Here is a 16,912-nt window from a genome sequence, read left to right on the forward strand (position 1 = left end):
GTATTATATCATCTAATCCTCTCCAGAGTCCAGTGATACAGTGTTTATGTGTTTTATTTTTATGCTGAGCAAATCAAGTAACAGGGAGGTAAAGTTAGTGATTGGCAGTACAGAATCAAACCCCACAGAATATTCTCTTTTAAAAAAAAATCTCTTTTCATCACTGAATAGCTCACTCTAATAGAAATTTAAATCCTTCTAAAACCAGAGACTTAGCTGGGCACAGTGGTGCATGCCTATAATCTCAGTACTTGGGAGGCTGAGACAGGAGGATCACAGGTTCAAAGCCAGTCTCGGCAACTTAGCAGAACGCTGTTTGAAAATAAATAGGGTTTGGGTTGTAGCCAGAAGTTTACTGTCTCTAAGGTTCAATCCCCTGGTATGATAGATTAGATAGATAGATAGATAGATAGATAGATAGATGATAGCCAGAGACTTGGTTCCTTCCTAGAATCTGAGTTTGCAGCTGTCAGAAAATAGAGAATGGATTCAGAGTCAAGTTTAGAGCATGGAAGAGTATGATTTGGCAATTTCATTGGCTAATTACTCCTATCTATTTGAACACAAGCCACCAAAGTCTCAGCAAAGTAAGTTAACTCATCAAGTGTGCTGTGCACAACACACCAAACTTATCCTGAGCAAATAGATGAAGAGCAGGTTTGGCTTTGGAGGTAAACACTCTGGATTTTGCAGAACAGTTGAGTCTTGAAGTTGTCACTGAGCTGGGAGGCTGGTCAGGAGCTGCATAAGGTCGCTCTCTTCCTGGGCTGACCCACTCTTCTGGCTGAGGTTGCCTTTCCTCACCAAGCTTGGGCCTACCAGTCAACCCTCCCATTCAACGCTGAAAACTGTTCATACCCTATGGCAGGCGCAACCCACAGCAGAAGGTGGGGGGTCATACACAACCCCTTGGGGCCCAATCACCCACAAAGCTGGAATAAGAGCATGTCTTAGAGCCCTAGCTTCAGATACAGAGCATCTATGGCAGGTGGGGAGAAAGTGGCAAAAAGTGTCTGCATCCCAGTCCACCAGCCCTCCCCAGCCTCTGTGGGTCCTGCAGACTACCCCGGCCATGCTCAGGTAGGATGGCCCATCAGGTAGCATGCACTTTAGAGAAGAGTCAGAGGCCTGAGAGGTCAACTCAAACCTGAACTTCACTCCCAGCCCCAATGCGCAGCAAGCTGTGCCACCTCCCTGAACCTCAAGCCTACCTGGGAGGTAGCTAACACAAATCACCACCAAGTGGAAGTCAGGAGCAGACCAAGGACCATGCGGAGAATGCTCAGCTCATAGAAAACACTAAAAAAAAATTCCTTTTCTTTTTCTCCCGCCCCAATGGATACTCTCATGCCTGAGCTGGTTACCACCTCGATGGGTGCCAGGAAGCCTTGAGAGCAGCTTGACTCATGGCTCTCAGGCACTTTTAGGACTGTTGGCCCATATGGAATCACCAAAGTGTAAGAAGATTTACTTTTACTACTGACTCTTTGCTGACTTCCAGTGCAGATTATAATCACTTGTAAGCAATTTTTAAGAGCTACACAACCACCATAGCAAAAACCCACCCTCACCATTTCAAAGTGTTGCTATCATGTTTGCACAATGAGGGATGACAAGTTTCACTCATTCAACCTCTTCAAGAAGATCAGCACAGGCTACAGATGCTCAAGGCTAAAACACAACATTAAGCCCTTCAAGGAAGCTCTTGAGAAGAGGGCATCGCCTGAGCAAGAAGAGCCCTTTGGTGCCTCTAGTGGACATCAGGTGGCTATCCCCACATATCACTCCACCTCCTGCCCCTTGACTGATGAAAGGCCTCCTTCCCCTCCATGCCCAGTGAGATGCCTCATACCCTGTAGGACTCCAACATCACTCCCAGAAAGCTCCTGGGAGAAGTCCTGAGTTCTCCAAGTCCCAGCAGAGTACATTCCAACAGGAGGAAACACCTGGTATGCTGCCCAAGAAGACACTTGGATGAAGGATTGGCAGAGGAGGTTTTCTACACATGCTGTGTCCCAGGGCCAAAGGCCAGAAGTGCTGATCTTTCCTGCAGCTTACTGGCCTCTCCCAGGCTCCCTCGCCCACTACCCAAGTGTCAGAGTGAGTAAGGGAGGAGGTTAGGTAATCCCAACTCCTGGGAAACAGTTTCCTCCGGACACCTCCCTCCACCCGCTGGAGAAAGAGGCTAACCTCGAGGTGTTGGTGAGCATCCTGACAGAGGCCTTTCTGCTTTTAGGTACTCAGCTCCCTGTCGTAGACCTTCCTACATCCCACATGTCCTCCCTTAACACCTAGCACCTGCTCACTCTCTGATGCCCATGTATGCAGCCCCACAGATGCTTGGCAAAGATTATCTGAAGGGCTCATATTTGTATGATGTGGCTAACAATGACCACAGCAACTCACATGTCAAAGCCTTTGGTGTGCCAGGCACTGTGATAAGTGTTTTGCATATTTTATTTTATTCAGTCTTCACCACAGCCTGTAAGACACAGGTACAGGTTCAGAAATGCTCCCATAGGAGGTGACCCAGTTAGGAAATGGCAGATCAGGGACTCGAACCCAAGTCTAATCTGACTCCAAGACCACATCCTCTCAGCTGTTAACCCTGGCTTTGCTTCTTCTGAAGTAATTTCCCAAATACTATCTCATTTAATCCTTCCAACACCACTGAGAAGGAGACATTCAGAAATTATTGATATATTTTTCCAAACGTGAATCAAAATTGAAAAAGAGCACACAAAAATGAGAGAATGAGCCAGGCGTGGTGGCGCACGCTTGTAATTCCCGCACTTGGGAGGCAGAGACAGGAGGATTGAGCTGGTTAGAAAAGCCAGCCGTGCTGGCTTAAGAGACCCTGTTTCCAAATAAAAATATAAAACAATAGGTCTGGGAGTGTAGCCTGGAGGTAGAAGGGTTTCCAGGAACCCCAGTACCACCAAAAAAAAAAAAAAAGAGAGAATAAAGCACTGTGTGCAGGTGTGCAGACTCCAGAAGCCCCTGGGCACCTTGTGGAGGCTGTTACCTTCTGCAAGCCTCAGCTTCTACATGTGTAAAATGGGGTGAACAGCCCTCCCTGGACCGTTAGGTTATTGGGAGAATTTAAATGGGATGACATAGGTAAAGTACTACTCAGTACCTGGGGTACCTGTATCCCAGTACCTGGAATACAGACTGCAGAGTAAGTGCCATCTGATTTCACTATTAGAGTAAGCAACTTGCCCAAGGCTAATCAGGAAATTCTTATAGAAAAGATAAGCAGACAAAGCTAGTCCAGGGACCTCTCCTTTAACAAACAGCATCTCCGAAGATGAGCATCCCTGGAAATGCTCCAAGCCCTCAACCTATCACTGCACAGCATTTCACTGAAGATAGAACAAAGGTGGGCAAAGAAAACCTCCCAGAATTAATGGGGCTAAGAGGACAAGCTACCTGGAAAGAAAACAGAAAGCCAAAATGAAGATAGCCTGTCCCTTTGGGGGAAGAAGGGCTCATCCAGAGCCAAATTGACCCCACACTTAGCTTAATGTTCTATCATCATCATCTTGAGATGCTTAACAATTTTTTAACAAGAGAGTCTGTGTTTTTCAATGGGCCCTGAATATTATTTAGCTGGTCCTGGTCTCAGCATGTCCTCACATTCCAACTGCCTACAAAATCCCACACACTGGATAAATCTATGCCTGGTGGACTGGGTCACTTGATTCTATCTCAAAGCCCTGGTTTGCTCTCTTAGATCAGGCTCTCTAGCAACTCAAGAGGACAAGAACAGTCTCCCCGACAGCAGGCAGCATCTGGCACATTCTGGAATGAACTGCATCCACTTTTTTGGCACAGGCACATGCACACACTCAAATTTAATAAGCACAATGATAATGACTTATGCAACACCCAATATCAACTAGGATTTTCTTTCCCTAAAAATAGATAGTCAGAGGTCCATTGTGTGAACCCGCAACACTTACAGCCCTGCCCAAGTTGCCTGTCCAGATCATTTACATGGATAACAACTCTTTTAACCTTGGAAGGGTACTGTTTTCCAATAACGGGTGCCAAGATAAATACTCTGAAGTGCACAGAGTGAAGCAAGGGCCATCTATTCCTTGTCAAGAGATAATGCTCTCCATTGCAAGACAGCCTTGAAATGCACACTAATAGTTTGCCTTCTGAATTGTTTATTTTCATAATCTGGATTTGAGAAGCTACACAACATATACATTTAATGCACCTTATAAATGTAATGCTTTATTTAAACAGCCCTGGAATGAGCAGCCAATGAATACTGTTCAAAGCAAATGGAAATTGAAGTGTTTGCCATTTCATAGAAATATACAAGACCCTTTTCAAAATTTATCTGTAAAACAACTTTCTTCTACAAAGCAAGTGATCTGGCTAGACACAGAAACCCCCTATAAGGTTTCTACATGAACACCGAGCACACCGAGCATGCAGAGGGTGAGTCCCACAGGCCAGACAATGGCTCCGCAGAGGGTCCTCTGAGCCCAACTTTACCATCAGGAAGATGAGGCTTCCTTCACCTCACAGGAAGGCTGCTGATTGCTAAATACTCAAAGACATCCCAATAAATCAAGAACCCTCCTCTTCCTCACTCCATCATCTTCCTCCCTGGAAGGAGAAGCTAAGTTCTGTTTAATAAACTGAGAAGGACGGATGAAGATTGCCAGAGCTTGACATCAGGAACTCTTCCTCTTGTTGAATGGTACTCAAAAGCTTCACTGTAGTCACTTGAAATGAAACACAGGCCATTATGACTCTTTATAAAAATGACATTAAAAGGGGGAGCTCTCATATGCTAATTTCTAAGCAGGCATTTTTTATAACATTTATGTAATTCCTTCTCAGTCTCAGCCATAGCCAAACCTCTAAGCCAATCCTAGTGTCTTAGGGAACCCACAACCTGCTAAAAGCTCTCTGTCTAGAAGATGCTGGAGGCTTAACTCCAGAGGCTGTTTCAACCAGTGCAGATGACTACAAAAGGTATGGGGCACAGATACAAACATTGCTAACAGCTTACAGATGATGTGTGTTTGGATAAAGAAAAGTCCATTTGTTGGCTTCTATGATGGCAAATCTGGATTAATGACAACCCTGAAACAAAGGCTTCTGCTCGGGAGAGAATGAACACTTCTCAAGCAAGCCTTGCACACCGAGTCCTTCACTCATCATCCTAAATGGGAGCGCTGAACACCAAAGAAGGATCCATCAAAAACTGAAAAGGGCTAAAATCCCAAACTTACACACCGTGAGTATGTGCTATAAACTATGAAGAAACAAGTATGGGGGTAATTACTTTACAGTCCTTTACTTTTATACATCCTAATACTCAACTATGTTTCCATCAAAACCTCGAAACATTAATTGTGCTTGCTTGTGGCTGACAGGTTTCACATTTATTAGGTGATTTAGTATTCACATGTTTGTCTAAAATCAAACTGGCACTAGAATAAACTAATTAATTAATTAAAACCAGCATGAGATCATCATACTAATAAGTCAACTAATAACCACATTGGAATAAAAATCTGAAGGTTTCCTCCAACAAGAAAATCATGCCCGTATTTTCATTTCTCTTAATTTTGACTAGTATCTGTAAGTCTCCTGAGCAACACAGGCGGCAGCAGTGCCTAATAAGAGAAAAGACACAGTAGAATATATCTGATGGAAAAGAAATTTTAAGAAGGAAAAAAAAAGAAAGAAAGAATTGGTAAAAGAGATTCATTCATACAAAAACTTAGCAAGGGATCATATGTGCATTTGAAATGAAATTAGATATGTCTGTATTGTGCATGCCAGTGATTGGGCTAATGAGACCAATAAATTGCCCTGAAATATTGAAACTTGTAATTTCAGAATTTTTGAGATTAAAAAAATAATTTCCAAGGGGGAAGTCCAGTAGTTTGAAGCGATGCTGTGAACCAAGCCATCAGCAGCCTTGGCTGAATGAATACGTTTATCTTTGGGGATGGCAAGTGATCAGGTTTATTCAACAAAAATGTTCAACCAAACAGAGCGTCCTCTGTAATCTGTGGTGTCAGGCTTCCCATAGGCAGCACGGTGCTGTTATTCAATTCCTAATATGTGAATATTCATTTTTAATTATTTAAAATTCCATCGATTTCCACATTGATGAAAAGTCAGGATTATAAAAATGGCCCAGGCAATCAACCTTTCACATTGCTGACTCTGTCCTGCGGAAAGAGACATCCAGTTTGAGTACCAAAGCTACTCTCTCAATAAATAGTTGATAACACAAAAACCTGGTTATGCATTCCAAGAAGAGCGTGCTCACTTGGTAAGTGCTGCATGAGGCGTCCAAGGTAAATGTCAATTCTTTCCTGGAGTTAATGGCAGAGATGCACAGTACCTATATTTCTGCTGTGTATTTATCATCACAATTCTGGAATGTGTAATTGGAATCGTTCATTCTCATGAACATTTCACTCCCGAATGCAGGTCTAAACAGAATGAAAAGCTAACCACTGAAATCCCCTAAGGTGGATAAAATGAGAATCGCACCGGTTTGATGCCTTTTATTGTGGACACTAAAGGTACAGAACCTATGAATTTAACAGCCCAGGTTCACAGACCTACTAGAATGCTTCTCGCTGAATCCCAAAATAGAGAGGTGATGAAACCCTGCCTCCCCAGAAGAACCCAGACAAAGTGCCTTCTTTGGAGAAAATGAAGCAAGGTAGGGGCAGCCGAATACTGGCATGAATATGTCAAATAGGAAAGTTAATTACAAGTTGAAGTGAATGGAAGCCCATGAAGAATCTGCCAACGACGTCAGGCAGCAGACAGGCACGCAGCAGCACACCAGCACTTTTCTTTCAGGGGCTTGCTATTCTCTAACGACCGTGAAACCTCTCAAGATTCACTCCGACAGTCGAACCCCACTGTCTTCCGCTCTGTACGGAAAATACAGTTTTGCGAAACCATGGCGTATTACATTTTATAAAGTCAAACTATCCTATTTATAGGAAATTAATAGTTGCTATGCCTGTGCTCAGTAAAGACCAAAAAAGGGAAAGTCTAGCATTGAACACCCAATATATTATATTTCAACCAAGTGGTGGAAATCATGGTATTAGAAACAATTGAGGATATAATTCTTCTTTCTAAGGTGATGACAAAATAAATGTTTGTGTTTACATTGAATTCAGCATTAATGCTACCATCTCAAATTATAGGTAGTACCTAATGAAAACATGTAGTCTTTCAAACACCTTAAAATATATGGCCAATTCTTATTTAACATTATTTACAATTATTACTTTGTAAACTTTAGGCCTACTGCAGAAATTACTAAACTCCCATTTTAAAGAGAACATACTGCCTTGATTCTCAACATCATATCAATTAGAGAAATTATATAAAATATATAAAATAATATAGTGGCATACAGTATAACTTTCTTAACTGAAAATTAAGTTTAAATGTCCATGCCTTAAAAGCACAATTACATTCTTTTATGCAACATATTACTGTCAGGTCTGAGGCCCATTAATACAACATTATTGCAATTTCCAACCGAGTTTTCTAACTCCCTTTGAAAGCAACTTAATTACTAAGGACACAGTGAAGTGTCAGATCGATGCATAGTTTTGATTTAAAGAAGTAATTCCTCACATGAATATCTAGAAACCTGAAGACAAGCAAAAGGGAACTCTCTTGACTTTTCCAAATAATGTTATTCCCCCCCCCATACTTGGAGTAGCTCAGATCTTTTCCCATTCATACTCTGAACTCTCTAAACAAATGTTACTTGCTAATTTAAAAAATACAGGCATATTTGAGAGGCAATAGACTCAGATGCTCAAAAGATACCTGGAAAATGCTCCCCAAGTTGTCTAACAGGCCCTTCCTATGACGCATGAAAGTCCTGATAAGCAATCCAAAGCCATGGGTATTTCTGGACCGCCATAGGGAATAATGGCAAATCCAAGTGATAAAGCAGATACCCACCCTGGAACCTTACCTTCCCCTCACATCCCATTACAAAATACCAGGCGGCAACAAGAAATGACAACAAAGCCATAAACAGCTGGAAATAATTACACAATTGTCAAGCTGCAAACACAAAAGCAGAGCAAGGCTAGTGAATTTAGTATCAGAAAGGGTGCTGATGAGAAGGTAAGAGGAGAGTTCTAGCTGCTGCCAATTTGCTATTGTAGAATAACCAATCATAGGGTGGATGGTGTGTGTGTGTGTGTGTGTGTGTGTGTGTGTGTGTGTGTGTGTGTGTACGCTAACTTCAGAAAGAAGGAAAAACCATATTCATAGACTCCCATCTAATGGGAGACAGGAAAAAAATCCATTCAGAGGCTCTGAAGGGATTCTTTGAGTTGCTACAACTAAAACATGCAGCTGAGAAATATTTATTTAAAGTTATGCAAAATGTTCTCTTTTCTAAGGAAAAAATACACAGGTGATGCCACAAGCTAGAGCTCTTCACATAAAACATCTGACGAGGGGGCAAAGAGCCAAAGCAGAGTATGGGCTAAGTCTGGTCCAGACTAAGGACAGGAGGTAACTGTGTGACCGGCACACAAACCCTTGTCTTCTTCAAGGGGATAGCAGGGCATCGAGTTTTATCAACTGACTAAGTCAATGAACTTCCCAAATTACAGAGGTGAGAGGCAATCTTTCCGACAATGTCAAGGAATAGGGCTCCTGGTAAATTCTAAGCCAACCTCTCGTCCTCCCGTCCCGGGGTGATGCTTTAATACAATATTTGGATTTCATGTGACAAACTGTCTCATATAACGTCCCCAAAAATGCTACTCTCTGAAATGGTATGCCATAAATAAAATACGTACTTGGTTACCAGGCAGCATGCACAACACATATGGTACATTGGCCCAAAAAACACATTTAAAAATGCTGAAAAGTTAACTTAACAATTTAAGCTGTTTGTACCCCTTTTCAGAGAATTGTCCCCTAAAGGCCAATTTTATTTTCTATTGTCTAGAGAATATTGGGATTAATCCTGTTGGTTTGCTTTGCTAACTTGAAATTCTCTTAACCCTTTTATTCTTTCTTCCCCCAGCCTATTCTTTTCTTTGTTTCTGGGGGTAGGAGGAGAACGAAGAACCATATATCTAGCAATGTAATTTTAAGCATAATGCTGCGTGTTTGAATTAAAATTGATGCAGCTTCTGATAAAAGCCTAATAATCAATTCTCCATTCTCATTACTCTCCAGAATTATATGGACGCAGACCAATTTCTTAAGTTCGTGCACTCCTCTCATAGGTTATTACCCAGCCGCGCAGCTGAGTGGAAAGATAACCACATTCATTCTCCTTATCTGTAATGATGTAATGCATCCCAGCCCTGGGTCTGGATGATTGGGGAATAATGGGATCTTACAACTGCACAGACCACAAACAATAGTGCGGCTCCTTTCTCTGATACAGGGAACCCCGCGCCTCCAATGCCAGGTGAGAGGCATCTGAAGACAGGCTCTGATTCTGTCCCTTGGATGAAGTTAGCTTTTTTTTTTTTTTTTTTTGGCCTGAGGAGCATCTGCTCACACACTGAAACAGCAATACAGCAATACGGGCGCTGAGAGAAAAGCCGTGCAAAAACATTCAATTTCCAAGCCCCAGCCAGGACGGTGCGAGTGAGTATTCTGCTTTTCTTTGTGTTTAGAATCAAGTGTCATCTAAAAATAACCGGCTGGTAGGGAGAAGTCACCGCACAGCACCGCGCCAAGAAACGGGGAGCAGAGACTCCAGAATAACTGATGCCGCTTCGGGGCTCACGTTTGTTTGGAAAAACTAAATCTGCCTCCATTTTCTGTTGCTGGAAGAAAAAAAAAAATCATCGCTTTCTGCCACCACAGAAACCTTACCTTTTGCAGAAGCTGGGAACCCGAGTACTTAGCAGCAATGGATTTTATCTCCCCACCGAAAGCGGAGGCCCACAGCTTCACCCTACGGGGAGAAAGGGCACGGGAAGAAATGTTTAACACTCGTGGCCACAGTCGACACGCACGCACATGCACACGCACACACCGGGCTGTGGTTGAAAGAGCAGGAAAAGGGGTGAAAGACAGAAAAGGCGCCTCGGTAGAAACTACCGAACTGCAGAGCGCGGCGCGAGAGGGGCTCCGAGGGGGTCACAGAGTTCAGGATGCTCGAAGTCGCCCAGGCTCTCAGAAAAGCCCACGGGGGTTCGAGTGCGGACTCGGATCACCCCAAAGGGGCATCACCTGACACAGAGTAGCCGGGAGAAACCCACCCATCCCCCCAAGAAAGAAGTGAGATGCCCAGGTGGCGAGGCAGGGGGGATAGACGGCCCGTGGAAGTTGGAGTCGGTAAACAGGCTCCAAACTTGGTGCTGCCGCTGGAGGCGAGGCTCTGCAGGCAGGTCTCGCCGGCTAGCCCGGGGGAAGGGGCGAGAAGGTGCCCCCGGCCCCCAGCCCCCCGCGGTCTCGGGAGGCAGGGGCGCGGGCGGGCGAGGCCGGCGCCCCCGCAGACCCTGTCCACGGCACCTGCAGGCGCCCAAACTTGGGCGTCGCGGGCGGCGGCGGCGGCGGCGGCGGGGTCCCCCCCGGGGGCGCCGGCACTTACACGGAGAGCGGGATCTGCTGCTCCGAGCGCACCGCGGCCCCCAGCGCGGCGCACAGCAGCGCGGCGGCCAGCAGCGAGGCCCCCCGGGGCCCGGCCATGCTGGCTCCCTCCCGCGGCGGCGGCGGCGACGCGAGCGGCCGCGGAGCTGGCCAGGGCGGGCGCGGGGCGAGCCGGCTGTGCTGCTCGGCTCCGCCGCCGCCTGCTCTCGCGCGCCCCGCTCACTTGGGGAGCAGAAAAGGAGCGGGTGGGGGAGGCGGCGGGGAGGGCGCGGCGGGAGGCGGCGCGGCCCCGCCTCGCAGCCCCGGGAGCCCGGCGGCCGCGGGAGGGAGGAGGGCGGGACCGCCAACTCCGCGTCCTTGGCCGCGGCCGCCCGCGCCGCCCCCCCCCCCCCCCACGGCCCACTGCGGCCGCCGACTTCTCGCAACTCCGCAGTCCGCGCCCGGCTGCGCGGGGAGCGCGCCGACCCGAGCCCGAGCCCCCGGCGGCCCCGAGCGCCCGCGGGGAGGGGGCGGCGCGACCCCCGCCCCGGCCGCCCGGCTCTGCGGGAGACGTGGGGCCGGCGGACGGGCTGCCCGCGGGGCGGAGCGGGGCAGGGGGACCGGGGCCGGCGCGGGGGGCGGCGCTGCGCACGGTCGCGGGGCCGCGCCGGCCTCCGAGCAGCCCCCGCCGGGGCCGGGCCGGGGTCCGCGCCGGCCTCCGAGCAGCCCCCCGCCGGGGCCGGGCCGGGGTCCGCGCCGCTGCGCGAGTGGCGGCGGCCGGGATGTTAGGGCGCGAGCAACCGAAGGCGGCGCCGAGACCATCCTGGCCGGGGGGCACCCTTGAGTTAGGGGGAACGGTCCCTCGGAGCCCAGCGAGTCCAGGTCTCCCACCCCAGCCCCTGGGCACGGCCGCCGGGCGGCTGGAGGAGGGGGCGCGGGGGAGGGAGAGGGAGAAACCTCTGGCCCCGGGGAGCTGGGCTTCCCCGCGGCCCCCCCTCCGCCGCCGCCTCCCCGGGAAGCAGCTTTCGGAGCCCGTGGTCCCCGTGGGAGGTCTAGGGTGTGCCTGGGAACTTTGTGCAGCCTCGCGCGGGCTGGTGGTAAAGACCGACCCGAGCGAGGCTGAGTCATCCTCTCCGGCCGAGCGCAACTCGGGTGACTCCTGCGCGCTCCTGACGTCGCCAACTCTCCGGCGCTCCAGCTGCCCAGGTTCTCCTAATTTGCAAGCTTCTCCGCAACACCGACCTTGCGACCGACCGGCCGGGTCACTCGCCCTCGGCCTCTGCACCCACAGTTGCAGGGAAGTCAGGGTGGGCCCCAGCCACCACCGGGGCGTGTCGGGCTAGGACCAGGCCGGCTCCCCCGCCCTGCAGTCCCTGGAAAAAGTTACCCCGGAAGATTGGGCTGGATCTCAGAGTTGACTGTCAGTGCCGAAGGACCGTGGAGGGGCCCTCGCTACTTTTTCCAGGTATCAGATCACCCCGGGCTCCCGTGGGCTTTAGCAAATCGTACTCCACCTAGGGGAGCCGCTCCGGGAACCGGGCCCACCCGGGAGCGCCAGGTGCGCCCCGCCCACGGCAAGGTCTACAATCTCTTTGGATGACTAACCGGTTATAATGAATTCTCCCGCTTCTGTGCACACTTCACGCCTAAGGAAACTGCCAGACCTTCCCAAACCCCGCCAAGCGCGGCCTGACCCCGGGGCAAGTGGTTCGGATGGCTTTGACAGTCAAATCCGGGGACTGGGAGAGAATTAATTTTCCTGTCAGAGGCGAGTCTTTGTAAATGAATGCGTGAGTGGACAGATGAGTGCACGGCCACCCTGATAGAAGGCTTCATCCGATTCCATTCTCTAAGGTTTCTGTATGATAAACAGGCCTTTGCCGACCCAATCAACCGGTCAATAAAATAGCCAGGCATCTTCGACATGACCAGCACACTGGGGAGCCAAAGCCCAACAAATCCAACGACCTGCCTCCTGGTGGGGGCTGCATACTAGGAGGGAGACAGGCTTACTGCCAAAACCATATGGCAAATGTGTAATTATACACTTTGACAAGGGATCAACAATGGTGTGTATAAGAAAAATTGCCTGTGACCCCTTTGCTCTTGTTACACTGATTAACTGATGGGCAAAATTCAGGCTCAGAGAAATGGTACAGCTTTGTCATACTTAAACAAGCCCCTAGCTACTGGACTACACTGAGGGCCACTGGTAACCAAGGTCACAGGCATCTGATGATGGAATCATGTTCTGCCAGCCTGACACAGGTGAACTCCACAGTTGTTTCAGGGCAGCTAAGGAGCAAGAGAGAAAGGAGCCTGGGTACAGGAGTCATAATCCCAGGAGGACAGCATCCATAAAAGACCAACTGAGCATCCATAAAAGACCAACTCCAGAACCGTGTGTACATCACATTTAACACAGATCTCACTAAATGTTTTCAACTATATAAAAAATAAAATGTTTAAACTATGTGATATTAATAAATTTGATGCTCAAAGTGTTGCAAAGATTTGAGATCCTTCCTGCCACTTACAGGACCTTGTATGAAGCTCAGAAGGATTTTACCTCTTGTCCAAGGACAGGCAACTACTTAAAGGAGGGTCACCCGGCTTAGAACCAGAAAGTTCTTGCAGTTGCAGCCAGAAACAGTTTCCAGTACACCAAAAACAATACCAGGACATGTGATCCTACTTGCCATTTTTACCCAGAAGAATATATTTCAACACCAGGCTCTCAGTTGAACCACTGAATCCAGCCAAATGAAATTTTAATTGACCGATAGGCAGACCATCCATCCAGCTAAGGATGCTGTTGCATTTTGCCTGGAACAATCAGCTGTTAGTGGGGTTTGGACAGAAGTGAAAGATGATGGTGGATGTTTTCAAAACATTCACCTGGTTCCAGTGTATGGAATGGATTCACCAGGAAAACACCCCTCTTCCCTGCAGCAGTTCTTGGAGTGAGGGAGCATTGCCCCCGGGGGCATGTTAAGCGGTCAGGGGATGCACTGGCATTTAATGGATGGGGAAGGACAGCTCACAGGAGGAAGAAGTGCCATGTTTCCCACAGGGCTTTTTAATGTCCCCTTGGATATTCAGGTAGGAGAAAGCCACACTATAACCATCTGAATACAAAACTTAAATCCATTATATATAATATAAATGCAAAAGAGTTGTTGCATGGCTTTAATAAACACTAAATTTTCCAGTAATGTAACTACTATGTAAATAAAGGGGAGTTTGTCTTCTGTTTTGTTCAGATCACAGGTTTTGTTCATTTGGTTTGTTGGTGGGTGGATAGGTGGGTTTCCTTTTGTTTTGTTTTGATTTTTCTGTTTTGGAAAAATCACTCCCCTAACAGCAACGGTGCTGACAGGTCAAAATTATGATTTGGGGTTTTCAGTCACAGTCTGCGTATAGACTCCAACATCAAATTACTTGCTTTCATCTTGCAGTTAAGCTTGAACAAGCAGTTCACATAGTGAATTAACAATTATTTTATTCTAAATTACTTTTATTTCTCTTTCATATTGCCAGTTAAGGCATTATATTGATCTTTAATTTTTTTTAATTCTGAATTCGAGTAGGTTACATTGTGAATTTTTTATCTAGATAGTATAAAATCTAACTTACTAGATTTTAAAAGGACACCAGTTATGCTGCGATATGGTTAGTAGGAGCAAAACAGTAAATGCTTTGATCTTGTTCTTTTTTGGGGGGTGGAGGATACTGGGGATTGAACTCAGGGGCATTTTGCCTCCGAGCTACACACCCTACCCTATTTTTATTTTGAAACAGGGCTCACTAAATTTTAGAGGCTGGCTTCAAACCTATAATCATCCTATTTCGGCCTCCCAAGTACTGGGGCTATAGGTGTGGACCACCTTGCCTGACTTGCTCTGACCTTTGACCCAACAACTCTTCTGGAAACTTACACTACAGATACTAAGTGAAGTGCTTATACAGTCACTCACTGCTGCAGTATTGCCAAGAACACAAGACTGGAAGCGGCCCAACTGGCCATCAGCACTTGATTGATTGAAGAAAATAGTGCATCCACACAAAGGAATATAATTCAACTATTTTTTTAAATGGACATTCTTTCTACATGATGAGAAAAGATCCCTAGGAAATATTAGTTTATTGAAAGAAAGGTATACAGTGTATATACGGTGTGTTTCCTTTATAAAAAGAAAAGGGAAGGGATTAATCTGGGTGCATTAAGTGGTACATGCCTATAATCCCAGTGACTCGTTGAGGCAGGAGGATTCCAAGTTTTAAGCTAGCCTGGGCAACTTTGCAAGATCCTATCTCAAAATAAAAGGGGCTGGAAATGTAGCTCAGGGATAGAATGTGGGCACTGTGAGGTCTGGTTATGAGGTCTGGCTGGTGGAAACTGAGAACAAAGAAACTCAAAGAAATGGCGTGAAAGCAGGGAGAAATGCCCCTAAACATCCCCTGTCCCCAGCCCATAAATTTACCGACTCTTTTCCAGTGAGTGTCAAGCCCACCACCAATCTGAGGAAGACATGACTGCTTCTTCTTTCCCCACTTCCTAACCCCATAAAAGTCCCACACCTGTAAGGAAACAGGCTTCTCACTCTCATAGGCTTCTCCGGTTAGGGGCTCCCTCACAGGATTTTCCATGAATGAAGCCTGCTCCTTGCTGTCAAGCCGTGGGCCTTTTATCCCCATAATTTCTAACACAGAACACCCCTGGGTTTCATAACCAGTACTGAAAAAAGAAAAGAGGGAAAATAAGGACATGTTTGTAAATGTATAAAAACAGTAGAAAATACATAAGAAATCACTAATGGTTATTACCTGTGCAGAGATTAACAGAGAAAGAATACAAGAGGATAGGAATGAAAGTGACATTTCACAATATACATATTTTATTTGGGGACCATGTGAAATAGCACTTATTCAAAACTAAGAATAGAGATTCTCCTAGCGTTTATTAGCCATTCAGATAGTAGCGCCTGGCTTAGAGTTGAAGGCTCCTGTATTATAATGAAATGTGGAAAAGACTTAAAATTCTTGATCCCCCTCCAAAAAGGGTTCTCAACCCTCCAAGGATCTGGATCAGGAATCCCAAGTTGGAGAGTGGGTGGAGGAGGATCGTTATTTTTTAAATTAATAACATTGTATATAACCCACTGTGCCCCAAATGTAGTAATTTAGCAGTATAAAAACTTAGTTTACATTCTTTTTCTTTGTACATCTTCAAAATCATGTATGTATTTATCTTGATAACACCTCTTAATTTGGATTAGTCACTTTTTTTTTTTGGTGGTACTGGAGACTGAACCAGGGACATTCTACTTCCAAGCTACATTCCCAGCCCTATTTTGTTATTATATTTTGAAACAGGATCTCGCTGGGTTGATGAGTCTCACTACTTGCTGAAGCTGCCTTCAAACCTGTGGTCCTCCTATACTTGGGAGGCCAAGACAGGAGAACCGTTATTTCTGAAAAGCCCCTCTGAGCATTCTGATGCTGTGCCCATGGGACATTTTTTTACAAACACCAGGCTTCTCTTAGAAAAAGGGTCATGTACAGCCTTATGCCATCATGGACTTTAGAGTCAAACTAACCTGGGTTCAAGGTGTGACCTACTTGGTACTAGCTGTGAGATGAAAAGCAAGTTACTTTACCTCTTCGAACCTACCTTCTCTCAACCCCCAAAGAAGGAGAAAAACAAAGCTGGCTTCACAGGATAGGAGGAGGATAAAATGGGATAAGGAACCTCAGTATTCAACAAATGTTACTGCTCTCCATCCTAGGCCTTTCCATCCTAGGCACTGCTCTGGTTCTTACTTGGTCTCACCTGCTAAAGCCACTGGGCCCTTGGCTGAAGCCCAGCCTCCTGCTTCACCATCACCACACACGCACACACACACACAGACTCCATCCCTCCATCCTCATCACCCCTGCCTGGACCAGACCTCTATGTTTTTTATCCCTTAACTCCTGTGACTGGCTCCTAATGGATCATTGCTTTATCCTTGTCCCTTCAAATATATCCCTGCTTCCCACAGTGGCCAGAGCTATGTATGTATGTATGTATGTATGTATGTATGTATGTATGTATGTATCTATCATCTATCTATATTATTGTTGTTGTTGTTATTATTATTATTATTATTATTATTATTATTATTATTTGAAGGATACTGGGAGTTGAATTCAAGGGCATTTAATATCTGAGCTACACCCTTAGCCCTATTTTATTTTTATTTTTGAAACAGGGTCTCACCCAAGTTGCTGAGGCTGGACTTGAACCTGCAATCCTTCATCTCAGCCTCCCAAGTACTGGCTTCAGTCATCTCTT

The 16,912-nt window shown here is 46.4% G+C and overlaps 1 protein-coding gene across 1 annotated transcript in view; it reads right to left on the minus strand.

Moving 5' to 3' along the window:
* Positions 1 to 10,695, minus strand: part of CACNA2D3 (calcium voltage-gated channel auxiliary subunit alpha2delta 3) — a gene marked incomplete at both ends in the record, with an annotated part of 933,053 nt that extends 922,358 nt beyond the window's left edge. The window contains 2 exons of the mRNA XM_080715370.1: positions 9,877 to 9,958; positions 10,598 to 10,695. Coding sequence (XP_080571496.1) covers positions 9,877 to 9,958; positions 10,598 to 10,695 — 180 coding nt within the window. The remainder of the gene's footprint in view (positions 1 to 9,876; positions 9,959 to 10,597) is intronic.
* Positions 10,696 to 16,912: the final 6,217 nt, after the last annotated feature.

This window comes from Muscardinus avellanarius (genome assembly GCF_963383645.1).
Source record: "Muscardinus avellanarius genome assembly, chromosome: 18".
In the NCBI taxonomy this organism is placed as follows: Eukaryota; Metazoa; Chordata; class Mammalia; order Rodentia; family Gliridae; genus Muscardinus; species Muscardinus avellanarius.